Raw genomic sequence first — 15,281 nt, forward strand, 5'->3', positions numbered from 1 at the left:
TGCTATCTTCAAAATTGCAAAAGTTATGGCCAATGTTAAAGTTTTCGGACGGACTGACGGACGGACGGACAGACAGTTCAAATGCTATATGCCACCCTACCGGGGGCATAAAAACATAACCAGCACGTGCACTTGCACTCCTGTGTAGTTTTTTTATAAATAATTGGAAATTTGAGTAAAAAGTGAAACTTTGGACGGGGGACGGGGGGCGCATCCGCGTCGTGCGGACACATGTATACGTACTTGACAGCATTATGCTTATGGCAAATGTCAACATTAATATACAGTAACAATCTGAGACTAAGAACTTAATTAATCTACTGCTGAATCTGATGCTGTATAAAATGTGGAAATATCAGTCGTTACGAGGTAAATTCAGTTTCAGTCATCGTCTAAAAATGTAAAACGAAGAAATCATTCTTTGTAAGGATTGTTTAATTTGGGTAAAAAAGTTGATTAAAAAATCCGAAAAGACATTATGCCATTATACCAAGAGTACACTTCTCATTTATGACGACTCCTTGCAAAAAAATACGTGGTAACAAAACGTCATGAAACGTTCTTTGTTACCCCTTCATAGGCCATCACTGAAATCCGAAAAACATTTCAATTTCACGTAAGTAGCCTCCCTTTAATTCATTTACTATTCTTCATTACTTTATATACACGCGGAAGGATAGTTCTTTGATTTTTAATAAATCGTTATTTAGTTGACAGAAAATTATCATTTCATCTCGGAGAAACCATAATTACTCATAAAAATATTCAATAATCATAGTTATTGTGTTTTGATGTTCGCGGTGACCGGGCGGATTGGAAGTTCTTGATAAGAGCGCAATGTTCCGGATGATTTAGTTTTGCAGTATCCGCATAATACAGAGCCCATCCTGGGATCACAAATCAAAGCGGAAAAGACACTTGAATAAATCTTCAGCAATAAACTCAAATTAAATTTCTTCGCCTCTGAGGTTTTCACGATTTTGATGTGCGAATACGATGCGTCGCGTTTTATACAAAATGACAATGCCCGTGTCCAGACTTTGGAGTCGAGTTTGGTAGGGGATGGACAGAGAGGTCATCTGCTTTTCAGCATTTATGTACGCTTGTCTGCGTGGGTAATATAGTTCTTAATAAAAAGAAATAATGCACGATGGTTGATGAGATACGGGGTTTTAATTGGAAGAGGTGCGAAAGCATAACGGATGATGCTAATTGTGTTTGGAAAGAAATATGGTCGTGATCTGAAGTAACATATGACGATTCTATGGCTTAAGATAAAACTTAAGACCGTTCTGTTTCGCAAATAAAAATAGTTACCAATTTAATGTTGTCGTCCTTATGCATTTACTTCATCTCATCCACACATACACATTTTAAATAAGAATAATAAGATATAAAATCCTTTTTACCGGTATACAATAATAGTGAAATTGTAATGGAAATGACCTCATCGACGTAGTAACATTTTGAGACTGGATAAGTTTACGATGTCTCAGGTATACACTTTAAGATCATAAGGTCTGAAATAGAAATCCATCGTATCGCGGAGGCCATATATTAGACATCAACTGGATAATTTCCTGCCAATTGTGTATTTGCAAACAATGGCACTGGAAGCTGTTATTTTGTGACAGGGATCCGTGCAGCAATTGTTCATGTTACATCGTTCATAGCAATGGTTATTGTGAAGATAGACGCGTGTTTAAGAATTTGTCAGCGGTAATGATTGTGTTTGAGAAAGGCAATTACAAGGCAATAAAAGATAGAGAGAAAGAACAATGGGAGTCAGATGCTGCCTTGGGAAAAGTTTAGAAATATTTAGACAGAAATGAATGCTAAATCGAGACAGGTGTTAATTTAAGTCAATTTAGGAATAGTTTATGAAGTTCTTTATTTGAATAATCGCACGGGACATAGTGCCTCTCAATTGTGAAATATTGAGTTTCCAAGGGGCGGTGTATCGGCTATATAAAACACAGGAAAGACGAACGAGCTAAATTATACGTCCTGCTGCGATAATCGCTCAAGTACCACCAATACCAGCACGTGATCGCTTACAAAATCTATTTACTTTTTACTGCGTTAAGAGTGTTTTAAGCACAGATATCAAAGTTCAACAACAGAAGAGATAGAGTTTCGGACGCTTTTTCATTTCATTTGTGCAGTGGGCGTATTAAAAATTTCTGAAGGCAGAGGTTGCGGTCCGTGCGATTTAAGCGGAGAAAACATGCTGAGTCCGGGTTTTTGACAAAGCAATTTGTCAACTTTGAAAAATTACGACAGAACCCGACAAAATCCTTACAAAACGAAATATTTACAAACAGAAAATATGCTTTAAATAGACCAGCTGATGGATATAAGGAATAGGTTTGGAGTTTAAAAAGATAAAGTCATACGTTTGTAAGAAATTCAATGTTCATTTGAGAATGCAGCAATCTTGTCTGAAATGTCCATTTTTAAATAGACTTTGACCGAATCTGTCGGAAAATCCGTCTAAAAAATTATAAAGCGCGACGAAGGCTGACAAACACTATTCCTGCGTGCCATTATTTATCACCGACATGTTAAGGATTAGCGCACCAGAGTAGGCTTTAAATGACCGTGAGCGTTCTAAGATTAAAATCTCATTATTTCCACATGCCTTCATCGTTTGCTATTTAATGAAGGGGATAAACCATGTTCTTTGTGATGGAAGACTGATAGCAAATGTAGCCAACAGAGTGTCATATTTTTGAAAGCACTGCTATTGGTACTATAATCAGAAAATCCACTGGTAATTGGTTTGTGAAGATTTTTCGCATATTCTATTAAGTTTAAAATTGTGGGTTATAAGCGATAAGAAAGCCTGTTATTGACTATTCCAGTCATGTCAGTTTATAACGCATGTCAGTTTATCCCGCTGTTTTTGAGACTAAGCAACGACAACTTTTTAAAACGTTACCTTTGTATGAACATAAAGCATCATCACGTCTGCATCGGTAAAAACAGCTATGTAGCTCTTTAAATCGGTATTGTGATGTATGAACAAAAGAAGCGAGATTTTTACATATTTCCGATGTTCGTAGCAAAAAGGATACCTATTGTTGTTGTTGTTTTTGTTACTTTACAAACAAAAAATTAAAAATCAATACAATACATATCAATAGTTTAGTGTAAGCTTATCATATGGATTTAAAGAGAAAAAGACTTAGTGAAAAAATTTCATTCAAGTTATATCAAGATTTGAAGACGTTCGTTGGCAGCTATTTTTACATGTATCATGAATCCCGATTTCCCCGTACCCCTATTTCAGTTTGACAGGCTCTGACGGACTTGGTGAAACCCAACGCATGGCTATTACATAATTCCATTGTAGGCAGCCCTTGCGGCCAATTTAAGGCACGGTTATCCCGATGGGGATCGCATTTTACACAATTCGTGGTCACACTAAAATAGGGGGCCGAATACCCAGTACCCCTTTATTAGAGTTATTATCGTGGGTTCGGCTCTCCTTATTTAGATCAACGTCTTTAGACTGTCTTCAGCCTCATTAGCGACACCTTTCTACTTCTGAAAAGAGACTTTATACTATCTTCAAATCACCGGAATCTAGCACAATGAGTGATCATCAGCAGTTGTTAAGAGTTCTTTGGAGAATTGCATAACATCTTCGGGAGACCTTTCGGTGATAAAGGGTTCGGTGTATTACAGTATTATTTTGGACTCTAGCAATGCGTTATACACAAGGGCCATTCGCTAATTGAATTCATTTCTGTCACTGATTTCAAGTGTCGTTGATCGGCACTGACACTGTTGCTTGTGGGGACAGACGCATGCAGGCATTGAGTCGACTTGAGGTGTCTTTGTTGGAGACAGTCAATTTTGCGGCTTTAATCAGCTCATCACCGGGTTGCGCTTTCGGCCCCCACTGAGCTGGAAATGTGAAATACAAAACTGAAGTGACTTTGGAACGAGGGAGTAATGTTACACCACCATCCTTTTACTAAATTGATTTTATTCAACTTGATTAACTCAACTCATTGACGGTAATTTAAGTTTCACTCATTCGTATGTTTTATGACAGTGAAGGGTATCAAAACGTGAATATTGGCCATCTGGGTGGAAAATGTAATCCCATGTGATTGCCGTAAATGGGGACACAACTGACATACGAAGGCGGTGGTGGGGGGGGGGGGGGGGGGGGCATGGGGTATCAAAGCGGTACAGTGCATTTTTTACTGCGAATTCTATTTCAATTTTCCAACAAACCATTTAGAGTCTGACCATTTAACGACTGTATGTCTGGTAAAATTACAAGTAAAATTGTAAATATATATTATGATTTCAGTAAGAAGAGCGTTTAAAAGATCCATTATCGTTCCTACATAATTATCCTAAAGCTTTATGACAGTACTGTGCGTTGGAACGTTCATGAGAATGTGGATTATCAATTACACGAAGCTTGCAACTTTGTTTGAAAAACAAAATTGAATTGTGAAACTCATCTGAATTTTGCTTGAAATACTCCTTCCAACAGCTATACCGTCGTACCGATAGTTTTAGCAGCTTAAGGGTCACGTGTGATTTCAGGGGCACTCTTATGCCATGTGCATGTAATTATTTTTTCCACTAGTTAATATCATATAAGAACCAGATCTCGAAAAGTTAAACCAATTGTTAAAACTAATGCGTTTAACCGTTATTACAATACTAATTTGCAAAATATACCGGTAGGTCGAATCAACAAAACCCCATGACAATGTATTTTGATATACATTTATTCATTGTGCATTGTAGATCAATTCGCAAATACATAGTTCCTTTATTTTAAACATGGATGATGTACCATACAAAACACATGGTTGTCATAAAAAGGCGTGAAGTAGCACACATAAAACACATATAAGACACAGTATTGATTTATAATAATAACACGCAAAATAAATAAGCAGTATACAGGTGCTCATACATTCTCGTTAAGTAGCACATTGGTCAAGCAATTATCGATGAACATTGGTGTTATAATACAATATTATAAATGTGGATCGAGCCCGGGTAAGGTGAACCTTTTTTCTTTTTCTTTTTGGCTTTCTTTTATTATATTCTTACTGGAGCTCTTTTGTTTCGATGTTTACATATATCACTTTAAGTCATTTAATGACGAGCTTCTAAACATGCCAAAATCTATGAACAAGTCCATTTAAATTTACTTTAAATACTTAAAAATGCACCTGATGGTTTAAATGTGTAAATCGAGTAATTAAAATCCAATATTTAAAAATCAGCATTTTGTTTGATGTTTCATGTGCACAATACCATCAAATGTTAAAAGCCGATTGTGCTTACAAATAAGAAATAACATATAATATGAAAACAGTGAACTTAATTCACAAGAAACCAAATTAAAACATGCATTTACATGCTTATATTGCACAGATCCCCGCAAAACTTGTTAAGTCGTAGCGCTTATCTTCATTTATCCGGTTTTGCCTTACATGACTTTTGTCGGAATAATAACGTTCCTGATCACGCTCAAGTGCGTAAAAACCATACGCTGGCAGGACATCACGTCCTATTACGTCAATACCACACAGTGTAAGTTAAACCGAATCACCGGGAAGCAACATTTACAGATATTACTACATTTGAACATTGCATCAACGTTTCCTACTGATATGCAGGCCCTTTTGTTAAAATATGTGGAGATAGGGACTTGCTTAGAAAATTTAGGGACCTATACAAATTTAGGTACCTGGAAAATTGTAGGACGTAAAAGTTATGTGCTTTAAAGTTATTTTCAACGTTGTGTATTTCTTAATCACAAGCATTGACACCAATGCACGTTGAGATTTTTCATCATGTGTATGTTAACTTTGCGAACAAGTAGAGCGTGCATAAATATATGTCTAAAAGCCAATCACTATCACGAAAGGTTGTTGACATTAAATGAACGCCATCAGCTAAGCCAATCACAGGGCGAAGGTTCTATATTGCGCCAATACGTTTCCAGCAAATCGGCGTTCACAGATCTGTTCGATATTGGCAATTATGCGTGTTTACATGCAAGTTCTGCAGTTAACAATGGTTTCAAGTTCTCTCTGAATGTACCAATTACTTCATGTTGACGTTTCCACTAATCAACCCATCACACTAACCAGTTTGTCACAAGGCACTTTGGTTTTGCAAATCAACAATAATCCAGCTTCTTCAACTCATTAAAAAAAATAGCAATAATCAAATGTTCCAACTCGATTTTTTAAAGTATTGTCTTTGCCTTGACATGTCCTTTTTGCAAAAGCACATATTAAACGGCTTTGTACATTATGCTGCTCAATAACCAAGTACTGGTATTTAAAATATGCATTTATTAGCACGTCGAATTGTCTCTTCTATAAATAAACAGTGGTTCAGTGATCTCTATGCCGCGAGGGGTGTCGCCGATTTCCACCCATGGTTTGCTTCAACACATTCATTATGTACGAGTCTGCACGGGTGGTAGAAACTGGTATCTCAATCGGTATGTGATTTGTGCAAATTGAATCTGGAAAAAAAATGAAATCAAATGACTGTTAAATCAGTTTTTTTTCAAAACTCTTGGTGTGATTAAATAATTCTCATTTATAAACACATCACTGTAACGTGTCGATGTTCACGTCATGTACATAGAAAGCAAAAATAAAAAAATACATGTGTATGTAATAAATTATTTATAGTGTGCATGTAAAGTTATTAATACACTTAAAACCAACATACAGATTAAACGTTTGAAGCACTTTTCGTCAGTTTATTGTAAGCTTACTGTGTTATATATCCAATAGTTAAACTCACCCGGTGATTCCCAGAATTCGACAGACAGCAGTGAGTGGCCGTCTAAGATATCATGCGCCTGATGGAAGCCATTGCAATCCCATAATACCACGTGACCTTTAGCCTCATTCTCATGCGTGTAAGTGATGACCCGCATAATACCTTGTTTATCTTTAAACATGTCTTTGGTCTTTCCTGCGTCGAACTGGTGCATAGTTGTCACAGAGGGATATCCATATTTGTCCGCCAGGTATGGTCCGAATGCTAATGGATGAAAAATGTACTGGCGGCCATCTTTTCCCTTAACGCTGTCGGTGCCATATTTAGAAAGTCTTATGACGTCATTTCCGAGAGAATGTTCGTTTCCGACTTCGTTGAGCGTGTATGACAGACGCAAGGCCGATGTGTCATTCAGAAGAATGCTGCTGTAATTTTCCAGTCCCAGAAAGTGGATCAGTTTGTGATTCCGGAAAATTCCGCCGAAGTGTGCAAATCCAGGGTAGTTGTTTTTCAGTTCAGAAAATGGCGGCAGAGGAATCTGAAAGCAGACGTTTGCAACTCGTTTAAAACCGAGATTAAATCTACAGTATACATGTGCATGTTATCAAATGACATGATAATTTATTTGCGCTTTTATCTATATTACTCTGGTCTTGTTAATGAATTTACCTCTTATGTTATGAAATAATTAGCGTGGGGTCTGTATATATTTTGAAAATTGTCCATGAAAACAAATTATATTTAAACATGTACCTAACAACTGGTGCACGGCGTTCGTATCACTTTTGGCCAGCAAAAAAATATATCAGTGAGACGCTTTCTGATTAAGTGTGGGTGTACGCATTTGCGTAAACATAAATCAACATAAATATTGCAATTATACCACTGTGGATATATTGTACAAATTATCATTAAATTTGAAAACGTCGAAGAAATATTGTTTAATTACTCCACGCAGGTGGCGGCAAGCGTGCCATTACAATTGTAATTCAAGACGTTATAAAATACGGCAACCACATAAGCATTAACATAGAATAACATAAATATTGTTCCTTTAGACGGAGTAAGTAAAATCCAGTTTTGACATGAGCTTACAGCCGGTAAGATGATATAGCCTACACCAAATCTTACGCCTTTCGGTTTTTGTAAATAGCGTAATTTTATGCTATTTAACTTCTTTTAAGTCATTGTGCGCGAACACTATTATAATTGTAGTTGCGTAGGAAACGCGACTCGGGTTGCCGTTTGCAAGGTATCGAGGGGTATCGGGTGTAACCAATATGCTTCTCTAAAGCCCATGAATATCTTACGATTTATGAAGTGAATAAATTAATGAGCGTCCGGATAATTTGAATATTTCATCGGTTAATTACTGCACTTACTTTGAAGGACGGTAGACAGATACGATTTACAGAAAAGAGAACATTTAGCGAACAAAAATACATATTAAGTGTGTTAACGCTTATCCGGAATATGTAATGTTCTGTACAGCTTCATTGCATCTGAAATTTCCTAACCCAAACTCACTTTACCGTTGTGTAAACCTAAGTTTATGCAAGTAACTTTAAAACGTATAGTATCGCACGCTAAATTTAACCACAGACAATTGTCAAACAAGATCATAGAAAAATATATAAAAACATAAACCCCACGGGATGCAATATTAATTATGAAGTGTCGTGATCAATACAGCTGGTTATCGAATTTGGCCTGCATTTTTTTTTACATTTTTCCAGAAGTGTGGGGAAGATTCGATAACGAGGTAAAGAGTGACAATGTGTTTTATTATTTATAAGTCATCCCCAATTAGTATAAATGACGATCGCATTTAATTTCCCTTTGATTGAAGTGATTTTAACAATATTTCGATGGTCCCGATATTACGTATGAAATTTCATATTGTTTAACCATCATGTTTGGGGTGTCGAAGCAATAACACAACATATTTGAATTGCTATTTTACCATGGACCTGGTAATTAAACTTTGTATTCCAATAGTCACTCGATTTATGAAACAGGTGATTGTAATGCGCTGCAATTGTGCGAGATACAATCTGCGACAGTTTGTGACAATATATGCGCTGACCAGTAGGCAATCCATAGAGTCTGAACGGTAATGTGTGATCAACAAGCCTCGACTTTTAAGAATGTTTCAATGGGCTATGGAAACTGCTATAAGGGGGTCGTTGTTTTTGTGCGAAAGCGAGTACAATAGCACAAAGAAGGACTGCAGGTCTTTAATTAATAGGTATCAGTGTCGCTAGAAGTCGGTGTGGTAAACTCTTTTGAACACCGTCAGAGTCACTACCTAGTATATGGAGTGAAACTATTAGAAAATCGGCAAAACGTATCTCCTTAAAAAGATCTTCGCTATGATGACCAAGATAAGAAATAATTGCATGTGGTACACCCTCGTCTTTGTTCTTTTATCCAGTTCTCCCATTTTTGAGTTCAATGTGTTCTATTTTTCCTATGAATTAATTAGGGATCATTAGGTGCATAAGCGGTGCGTGTTTTTGTTTAAGATGTAATTAAAGACGCAAGCGACTTCCTGCCTGACACGCGCTTTCTTTCGAAAGTCGTACTCAGTGCCATTCGAAACCACATAATGGAAATAACTAAATGGCTTTGAATAGAATCAGACATGCACGTAAATAACTAATGTAGCATGTGGAATAGCTTGTTTGCTTTAAAAAGACAAAATGAAAAGAGGAAACGACTTCTTAGCGGAAAATATCATTTCTAAAGCAAAATTAACTTGACTCAAACTAACAATACAGATGCAACGTGAGTTAATCTGATGCAACATTTATTGTTGATTTTTTTTTTGTAAATAAGGGTATGTTCTTTAAATAATTTCACTTAGACTAGTCTTTTGTGGTTTAAATCGTACGGCTACACTCATCACGAACGACAGACCATTCTCTTTTTTTCAAGCAGAACATAATGTGCAATAAGTTTAAGCAATTTTGAAACTTGTATTCGAAAAATATCACGTCCTAATACGCCAAATGGGCAGAGAAAAAGATGAGCTAAATGAAATGGTTCAAGACCTTTTACGTGGTATCATAAATACTCACAAGACGAGCCCATCGTCTTTGATCACGGACAATTTGCCGTTATTTTATAGCGACAAATTTGCGAAGGGCATCAACAGTTAAAGAAAAACACAGTTACACCCCATAAACGCCTCATAATCCCGAACTTAAAAGGGTCTTATCGTGCTTAACAGATGCTTTTTCTTGGCGATAAAGTCATTTTAACAGGGTTCTTAACTGATTATCTGATTTCTTAATTCGGGTAATTGTTCATAAATATTTAACGACAGTTTAGATGCCTCTGAAGACACTCACGACAATGTCTGCCAATGAATCATGCATATCTCTCAGAGGTGTAGTAATATATTGTCAATTGATGTGTTGTTACCCTTAAAATATAACGCATGCATTGACAAAATGTTATTACAAAAGTTTTAATACAAAATCAAACCATTGTTACGCACAGTACATAAATATCCTAGTATCTCAATAAGTCTAAATTTATTAAGATGATTTCTGATGCCAGAAATACGAGCTTATCGCTTGCAGTTAGATTGCATTATGTCTATATTGTTTTCGTTAATATAACATTTTTTTGTCACAAAAATATGTACTCATGTAATTAATAACCTCCGTATATACGCATGCATTTATTGTACGTGTTTACATGTTTCTTTGCATTTGACATCACGTTTATGGTAAAAACGTGAAACGTATTTGGGCTGGTGACCATATGTACTGTATTTGTAAATGTTTCTTCGTATAGATATTTTCATAAAGGATAAAAGATTGTAAGTACACAGGAGGAACTCTTAAATTGTTAAATCCAACTTCATTTTAAACCAATTTATACCTAGCGTCTAGAAAAAAGGCCTTGGCCAACAGCGTATACCCAGATGAGACGCCTCATGATGCGGCGTCTCATCAGGGTCTGCGCTGTTTGCTGAAAGGAATTTCTGTAAGAAATATTTTAAAAATAGAAATAAATATACCAGACATCCGTTATTCGGAAATGAATTGATCCAATTTAGAAGGATGGGAGAGTCCACTCGGCATAAATGGTTTAAAAGCATAATTTTTCCCAATATTATCTCTCTGCTGACTTGAGTCTTCATAAAAAGTACGGTATTTTAATAGTAAGATTTTCATAAACGCTTGCGATCCGACTCAATGTCCGAAACTTTACAACTACGCACTTGAAACCAATTTCTTGGGTTTCATATTGACAATGACAGCGTAAATTAAGACGGGTCTATTAGATGAAAGCGTAATCTAAGTCCACAAAGCGCCTTTGTTTTAGGCATTACTCACACAGGTCGCGGTTTTGCTTTCACATTTTCAAACGCATGTTTGCTTTCATTTCGATTTTCTGACTGTCTAGATCGGTGGGTAGATTTATAAAATGTTTTATTCAAGCCCAGGTACCGGTTATGTTATCGCCGATCGTGTGTAATTTTATAAACTAGGCAAACCCGTAAAAATTTTCATTTGAACGAACTGTTCTTTCTTCGGTCTTAAGGTATGGTAGTTGAAAACACAGATAAGATAGGCGAATATCTTAAAAGCGACGACATTGACGTGCTGCACACACTTTAAATCCTTTGGATATTCTACCCAATAGGGCAAGATTTACGATCAGACGAGATACAGGCTTCAACAATTCAAAAAAGCTGATACCATTCAGTGCAATTAATAACTATTTTCCGAACAATGCGTTATGGTGTTAAGAATGCAATAAGAACAACTAAACCCATATTCAGCGTTATATTGAACGTTTCCATGCTTGCCTAAATATATTGAAATCTTCCTACGAAACGATCTGGTTGTGTTTCGATTGTAAAATAAGCCCGGCTTTTCCAAAAAACGTCGTTTTTCCCCGACTGTTATACCGGCAAAATGAATCTGTTAAAATATCTTCTATTTGGCTTTAACAAAAGGTTGGTAAAGATTTGAAAAATACTTGAATTGAAGTAAGAATTTTGCGGATTTTTTGCGACGACTGTATGTACAATATCGTCAAAAGAATGCCGGAAGATGCACACAAGCTTAGGACATATCGACATCGTGACGGGGCGATAGTTACAAAGAAGTATCCACTTTCTATACAAATATATGCATTTATAAACAAACCCAAATATGAATGACTTATTTTCGTATTTTTCGTGTTTTTGCAGAATTTTACATGGAAATGCAAAACAAAAGTTTGGTTACCAAATAACTAATATATAGTATTAAATAAATGCAAGAAGCGCCTGTCGTGCAGTGTCAAATTATATTAACTTTTAATAAACATATGTTCCTCATAAGATATTCCGTGTCCATGATTTATGATCTATTGCATTCATGCTGTTTGGTTTACAATTTCGCCTGCACGCCGTAAAAAGGAGTGTTGTGCTAATTATTATTCAGAAACTTGCGACTGAAACTGCATATCTTATTTAGTAATAAATGTGCACATGTCTATCAGTGGTTTAAGCGTCATCTTTTAAACGGGCATGTTCATAATACTATTTCAAAATATAAATAAAGAGTTTTTAATTTTCGTTACTATGGCAGCGAAACATAGCATAATGCTTAGCATATATACAGAACAAATACGTTGAAATATATTTCAAAATGATGACGTGAGTTCATAATACGTGACGTTGAGATTTGACGACGTAAACGTATAATGTTTATGTAGGGTTTACAATTGTAACTTTTTTTCTAATAACAACCGTATTCAACACTTCGTAATTATCATTGATTCAAAGTATTTTACTTTTCTTTTATGCTAGCTGATTGTTAATTCAATGGCTTTATGTTCAATATGGTTTTGATTCAATCGAGACATTCCAATATTACAACGTATGCACGTTTCCTCAAAAATGTTGATTTAAATTATTTTGCTCATCATAAATGTTAGATTAAATTACGACAACTTGCGTTATGAGTTTGAAAACCTCCATCTCCACACATGGCCTTTAACGCGTTATATCTGTTTCTTCCTAAAATTGTCATAAATCTGTATTTTTACGAGACATTTCACGCGATACGCTATTGCACTCTCGAATTAAAAAGATAAAAACGACTATGTTAAATTCGTTTTACAAATTTTCTACACCGAAACGATATCGTACGCTGAGGGCTTGTACACTGAAGATGTAATGAGCAAAAATAGCATGCCGTATCTTTCATTTACCGCCCAAGAACACCTTGGATTGAAAATATTATGACAAGTCACTTGATAATACTTAAACCACAAACATTACATTTAACGTTTTTGAATGTTTACTTGTAAATCTATATAAAACCTCGAATAAAAACTAAACGCGAGAACATGTAATTAGATTAGGAAACCATACATGTATTTCAGTAAACCTGTCTGAATAACTATTAATTCAATTCTGTTAATTTTTAAACTATAAGACATTTTTAGTCGCAATTGATGTTTAAATTTCCCTATTGACACATTTCTATCATCCCGGACGACTTTCATTGTCTCCCTCATTCTAATATTAAAAGTTCCATCAATAGCATCATCGTAAGAAGTTGTCATCACACGACAATAGAACTACGTTAAATCGTTGTGTAAGTTTTACGTGTGTAACTTGTTTTCGTAATGACGGAAGTATTACACAATTCATAATAATGCTTGTTTAAAAAGAATGTATCTTTTCTATTACTTTGCCATTTTTTTTGTTGTTAATTGCATGGCTTTCTGTTCATTCTGGATTTGGTTCTATCGCGATGCGCATATATTACGAGTCTACGACGTTTACACGTTACATACATAATCATGATTTTAATTAATTTGCTAAGCATAAATGGAAGATAAATTACGATAGTTTGCGCTATAAGTTAAAAAGCCCCATCTTAACACATGAGCTTTTACGCGTTATGTCTGTTTCTTCCTAAAATTGTCATAAATAGTTAATTTTATGAGAAATTGTACTCGATACGCCATTGCACTCTCGAATTAAAACGATAAAACGACCGTGCTTTATACGTTTACAAATGTGCTACACCGAAGCGAAATTTGACGCTTTAGGCTTGTACACTGAAGATGTAAAATGGCAAATATAACATTTCGTATCTTTCATATAGCTTTCGAGACTCTGGATTGGTTACTTGTAAATCTATATAAAAACTCTGATTACAACCAAACGTGATCACATGCAGTTAAATAAGGTAGCCATACATTTATTTTAGAAAATATATTTGTAAGTTGATTAAAATATAAGACAAGTATTGTCTAAATATATTCCATTGTAATTGTCCCGATTGACGCGTTTTCACCAACTCCATATGACTTTTAACTACTCCCTCTTCCTAATTTTAAAAGTCACATCTATTTCCCCATCGTAATAAGTTGTCTTCAGACAACTACTGACGTACCTTTTCTGAGAAGCTCTTGCCGGTCAGGGCTGATGCGATGGCTAAAAGAAGGACCGTTGTGCAAGCCATAGCTAACTGGATGGTTTTTTAATCTTTCTCTTGGTCTTCTTCAGCTAATTGCCAATAAATCTTCATAAAATGGTTTCACGTTTACAGTAGTGTCTTTGACGAATGTTAAAAATTATCCATACTGTATAAGTTAAACACTAGTCTAGTCCAGCTTGCGAAGCACCAAGTTCTATTCATGCTACTTTCATTATTTTATTTGCTACCGAGCTTTAAATCAGACGATACTTATTTGCTTTAAGAGTAAAAACTTCTAAATTAATATATACGTTAATAGTTTAAGAAACACATGCCGTTCTGTAGTTTTTAAAATAATCCCCAATGTTTGTGATTATTTCAGGTTTCACGAAGAAAAGTGTTTGCAATTTCACATTAAGATAACGGATTCAAGTCCAGATGATTGAATTCCACAATCTTCCAATGGTTGCGCCGTCCAATCTTTTTGGCAACTTTATTCCAAATGCATACGCGCCACTTAGCTGTATATTTTAACTACAGCGAAAATAGCGAAATAATTAAATGAACGCCTAGATAATTAGCTTCGTTAATACTGTTGACGCTTTAACTAACTTTGTTAACTCTTTGCAAAATCTGATTTCTTATTAATACATTATTATAGATATGTATTTGTTTGACAAGTAAACGACTCCGACTGTCGCGAGTTTACTATTATCCGTAGAAAGAAAAGTAAAGAAAGACTCGTTCGCGAGTCGGTGACACGATATGTCATCAATATTCATAGCGCGCGTGTCCCGTCAACCAATAGAAATCGAGAATTGAAGAAAATGGGCGTGGCGTTCACAGATAATCTTAGGCGGCTCTCACTTAAACGTTATTAAAGGCGTAAAAGTACACCATGAAAATTACAAAAAGCTTAAGTTAAAGCACGCTATTGAGCGAGTCTAAACTGCAATGTTTATTCACTGTAGAATCTTACTAACAAAAAACGTTCTTTAAATTTTTATGGTTAGCTCAAAGGGGCCTTTTCACAGATTCTGGCATGTTCTGAAGTTT

At 35.5% G+C, this 15,281-nt stretch overlaps 1 protein-coding gene across 1 annotated transcript; it reads right to left on the minus strand.

Annotated features, from left to right (window-relative positions):
• Positions 1-4,741: 4,741 nt before the first annotated feature.
• Positions 4,742-14,948, minus strand: LOC127871096 (uncharacterized). The gene is made up of 3 exons (XM_052413775.1): positions 14,202-14,948; positions 6,808-7,324; positions 4,742-6,520 (listed from the first exon to the last, which is right to left on the minus strand). The coding sequence occupies exons 1-3, from the start codon at positions 14,268-14,270 to the stop codon at positions 6,387-6,389; spliced, it is 720 nt and encodes a 239-aa protein (XP_052269735.1). The 5' UTR covers positions 14,271-14,948; the 3' UTR covers positions 4,742-6,386.
• Positions 14,949-15,281: the final 333 nt, after the last annotated feature.

Source organism: Dreissena polymorpha, chromosome 3, assembly GCF_020536995.1.
Source record: "Dreissena polymorpha isolate Duluth1 chromosome 3, UMN_Dpol_1.0, whole genome shotgun sequence".
Classification (NCBI taxonomy): domain Eukaryota; kingdom Metazoa; phylum Mollusca; class Bivalvia; order Myida; family Dreissenidae; genus Dreissena; species Dreissena polymorpha.